This window comes from Rutidosis leptorrhynchoides, chromosome 4, assembly GCF_046630445.1.
Source record: "Rutidosis leptorrhynchoides isolate AG116_Rl617_1_P2 chromosome 4, CSIRO_AGI_Rlap_v1, whole genome shotgun sequence".
Lineage (NCBI taxonomy): Eukaryota > Viridiplantae > Streptophyta > Magnoliopsida > Asterales > Asteraceae > Rutidosis > Rutidosis leptorrhynchoides.
The window spans coordinates 614,226,947-614,229,453 of NC_092336.1; the positions used below are offsets into that span (position 1 = coordinate 614,226,947).

General features: G+C 37.4%; 1 protein-coding gene across 1 annotated transcript; it reads left to right on the plus strand.

The window, feature by feature from the left end:
* Positions 1-1,133: 1,133 nt before the first annotated feature.
* Positions 1,134-2,117, plus strand: LOC139843036 (uncharacterized). Its single transcript, XM_071833121.1, has 2 exons — positions 1,134-1,386; positions 1,498-2,117. Exons 1-2 carry the CDS (start codon positions 1,134-1,136, stop codon positions 2,115-2,117), a joined length of 873 nt encoding a protein of 290 aa, XP_071689222.1.
* The last annotated feature ends 390 nt before the right edge of the window (positions 2,118-2,507 follow it).

The window sequence follows — 2,507 nt, forward strand, 5'->3', positions numbered from 1 at the left end:
TATACATGTCTTTTAGATTTTGTTGAGTTTGATGTATGTGTTTTTATAAAATATAACAATACAATGGAGAATAATTAAACTTCCATGAAGGGTCAATATATCCTAGATGGTATACTCATAGTAAATGAGGTAGTAGACGAGCTCAAACGCCAAAAAAGTAAAAGTTTGTTATTTAAGGAGGACTTCGAAAAAGCTTTCGACTCTTTAAGTTGGGATTATTTAGCTACGGTTATTAAATTAATGGGGTTCGGAACTAAGTGGATATCGTGGATAGAGTGTTGTCTCTCATCCACCTCTATCTCCGTTTTAGTTAACGGCTCGGCAACCAAATAATTTAAGCTAAAAAGAGGTATACGACAAGGCGATCCACTATCCCCTTATCTCTTTATTCTAGCTACAGAAGGCCTTAACCGACTAATTAATAAAGCAACTGAGTGTGGACTACTGAAAGGTGTAGAGATCGGTTCAGACAAAATCAGAGTATCCATTATTCAATATGCGGATGCTACCATTTTCTTCGAGGAATGGAGTAGAAGGAATGTGCTGAACCTCATGAAACTTTTATCGTGTTTCGAAAAGATTTTCGGGCTTAAGGTAAATATGTCGAAACGTTGCCTTTACGTGGTGGGGGTTTCAAGCACCACAACTAAACATTTGGCTTCGGTATTAGGTTGTAATGTTGGGAAAGTCCTTATGTTTAATCTCGGGCTCCCAATCGGGTCGTAGATGAAAAGGATTAAGGATTGGGATCATTATGTCAAAAAATTCCGTGGCAGGCTAGCGGATTGAAAGGCAAAATAAATGTCATTTAGTGGCCGAATTCCCCCGAAAATCGATCTTTAGTAATCTCCCGTTGTATGCGTTCTCCCTATTCTGTGCTCCATTGGGCGTCATCGAGTTGCTTGAAGGTATGAGACGAAAATTCTTTTGGGACAGGTCGGGTGAGGAAAACAAAACATGATGGGTTAGTTGGGACACTGTTATTTCTTCGTATGATAAGGGAGGTTAAACATTAGGTCACTTAAAGCAAAAAACCTAGCTTTACTAGGATAGTGGTCAACCGAAATGAAAGCAATGCATTTTGGGTTAAAATTATCAAAAGCATCTATGAGAGGAACGGGGGGTTGCGAGGAATGGTATTGAACACAAATTCGAGAAATTGTTCAGTGTGGATGTGGAGTTCTATCCAAAAAAATGAGTTAGAATTTCGAATATTAAACATCAATGTTCCAAACTCTTTCACGAAAAAAAGATTTAATGGTCGTGAGACACTAATTTGGAAGGATTTGTGGCTTGATAACCAATTGTTGTGCGAGAGGTTCGGCAGGCTTTTCAGGTTAGATGCAAATGAAGATTCAACGCTTGCAGAAAGAATGACAATAACAGGTTCCTCGTGCTCTTTTACTTGGAACTGAACAAGAAATCAATCAGGCAGAACACTAACTGAGCTACTGCAATTGGAGGACTGTTTGAGATCCTTTTCATTCGGTAACACAGAAAAGGACATGTGGACCTTGACATTACAAAACAATGGTTGCTTCTCTTCGAGTGCCCTAAACAAGATTCGGAATGAGCATCTACTACCACCTCCTATTAACCGGAGCCCAACCATGCGCAATAACGCCTTGCCTCAAAAAATTGGCGTGTTCATTTGGAGGGCTCATATGGGAAGGTTACCTATTCGGGTGGAGTTAGATAAAAGGGGAACAGACCTTGACTGGGTTCTTTGTGCATTATGCAAAAACGAGATTGAAACAGGGGACCGTGTGTTACGATCGTGCACCTTTGCAAAAGATATTTGGAAGAGAGTTCTATCGTGGTGGAAAAACAACTCGCAAATGTACTCCTCCGTGGCAGATATGTTTCGAGGTATGAAGGATAATCAAGCATCAAATGAATTTTTAAAAATATGGCAAACAATAGAATGGGTTGTGGGATATTCACTATGGAAAAAACGCAACTCGAAGTTGTTCAGACGCAATATGTTGATTGCCCCGGTCGTTTTCAACGAGATTCAATCAACAAACTATCAATGGATCTTAAATCGTTCGAAAAAGTTAGATTTAGATTGGAATCAATGGCTTCTCAACCCCGACGTTTATGATGATCATGGTTGATAGTCATGTAGGATTAATATGCAAGGTACAATATATAACTATATGGTCAACCTCATTTGAGCCTTCGAGGTCACACACATATATACACCGAGACGTCAAATAAAATATATATATGATTTATATATATTACTCAAGTAACAAAATAGTAAATCGAAATTAATTCATTTACTATTCATATGAATAGTAAATGAATCGAAATTAATTAATTTACTATTCACATGAAAGCGACATGATAGAAATTATTAATTATAAGTTACATAACATACCCCTGAAGTATTTGAGAAATACGACTTTATGATATATATTCGTTCTAATTTGGATTCACAGATTTTTCATAAAAGTTCACGGGTGTTTTGAAAAAAATATCTTTATATATTGCACCAAATTAGT

Coding starts and splice junctions, on each gene's coding strand:
- LOC139843036 (XM_071833121.1), top strand. CDS start 1,134: ATGGTATTGAACACAAATTCGAGAAATTGTTCAGTGTGGATGTGGAGT. Junction 1,387..1,497: donor AGAAAGAATGACAATAACAG/GTTCCTCGTGCT, acceptor TCGGTAACACAG/AAAAGGACATGTGGACCTTG.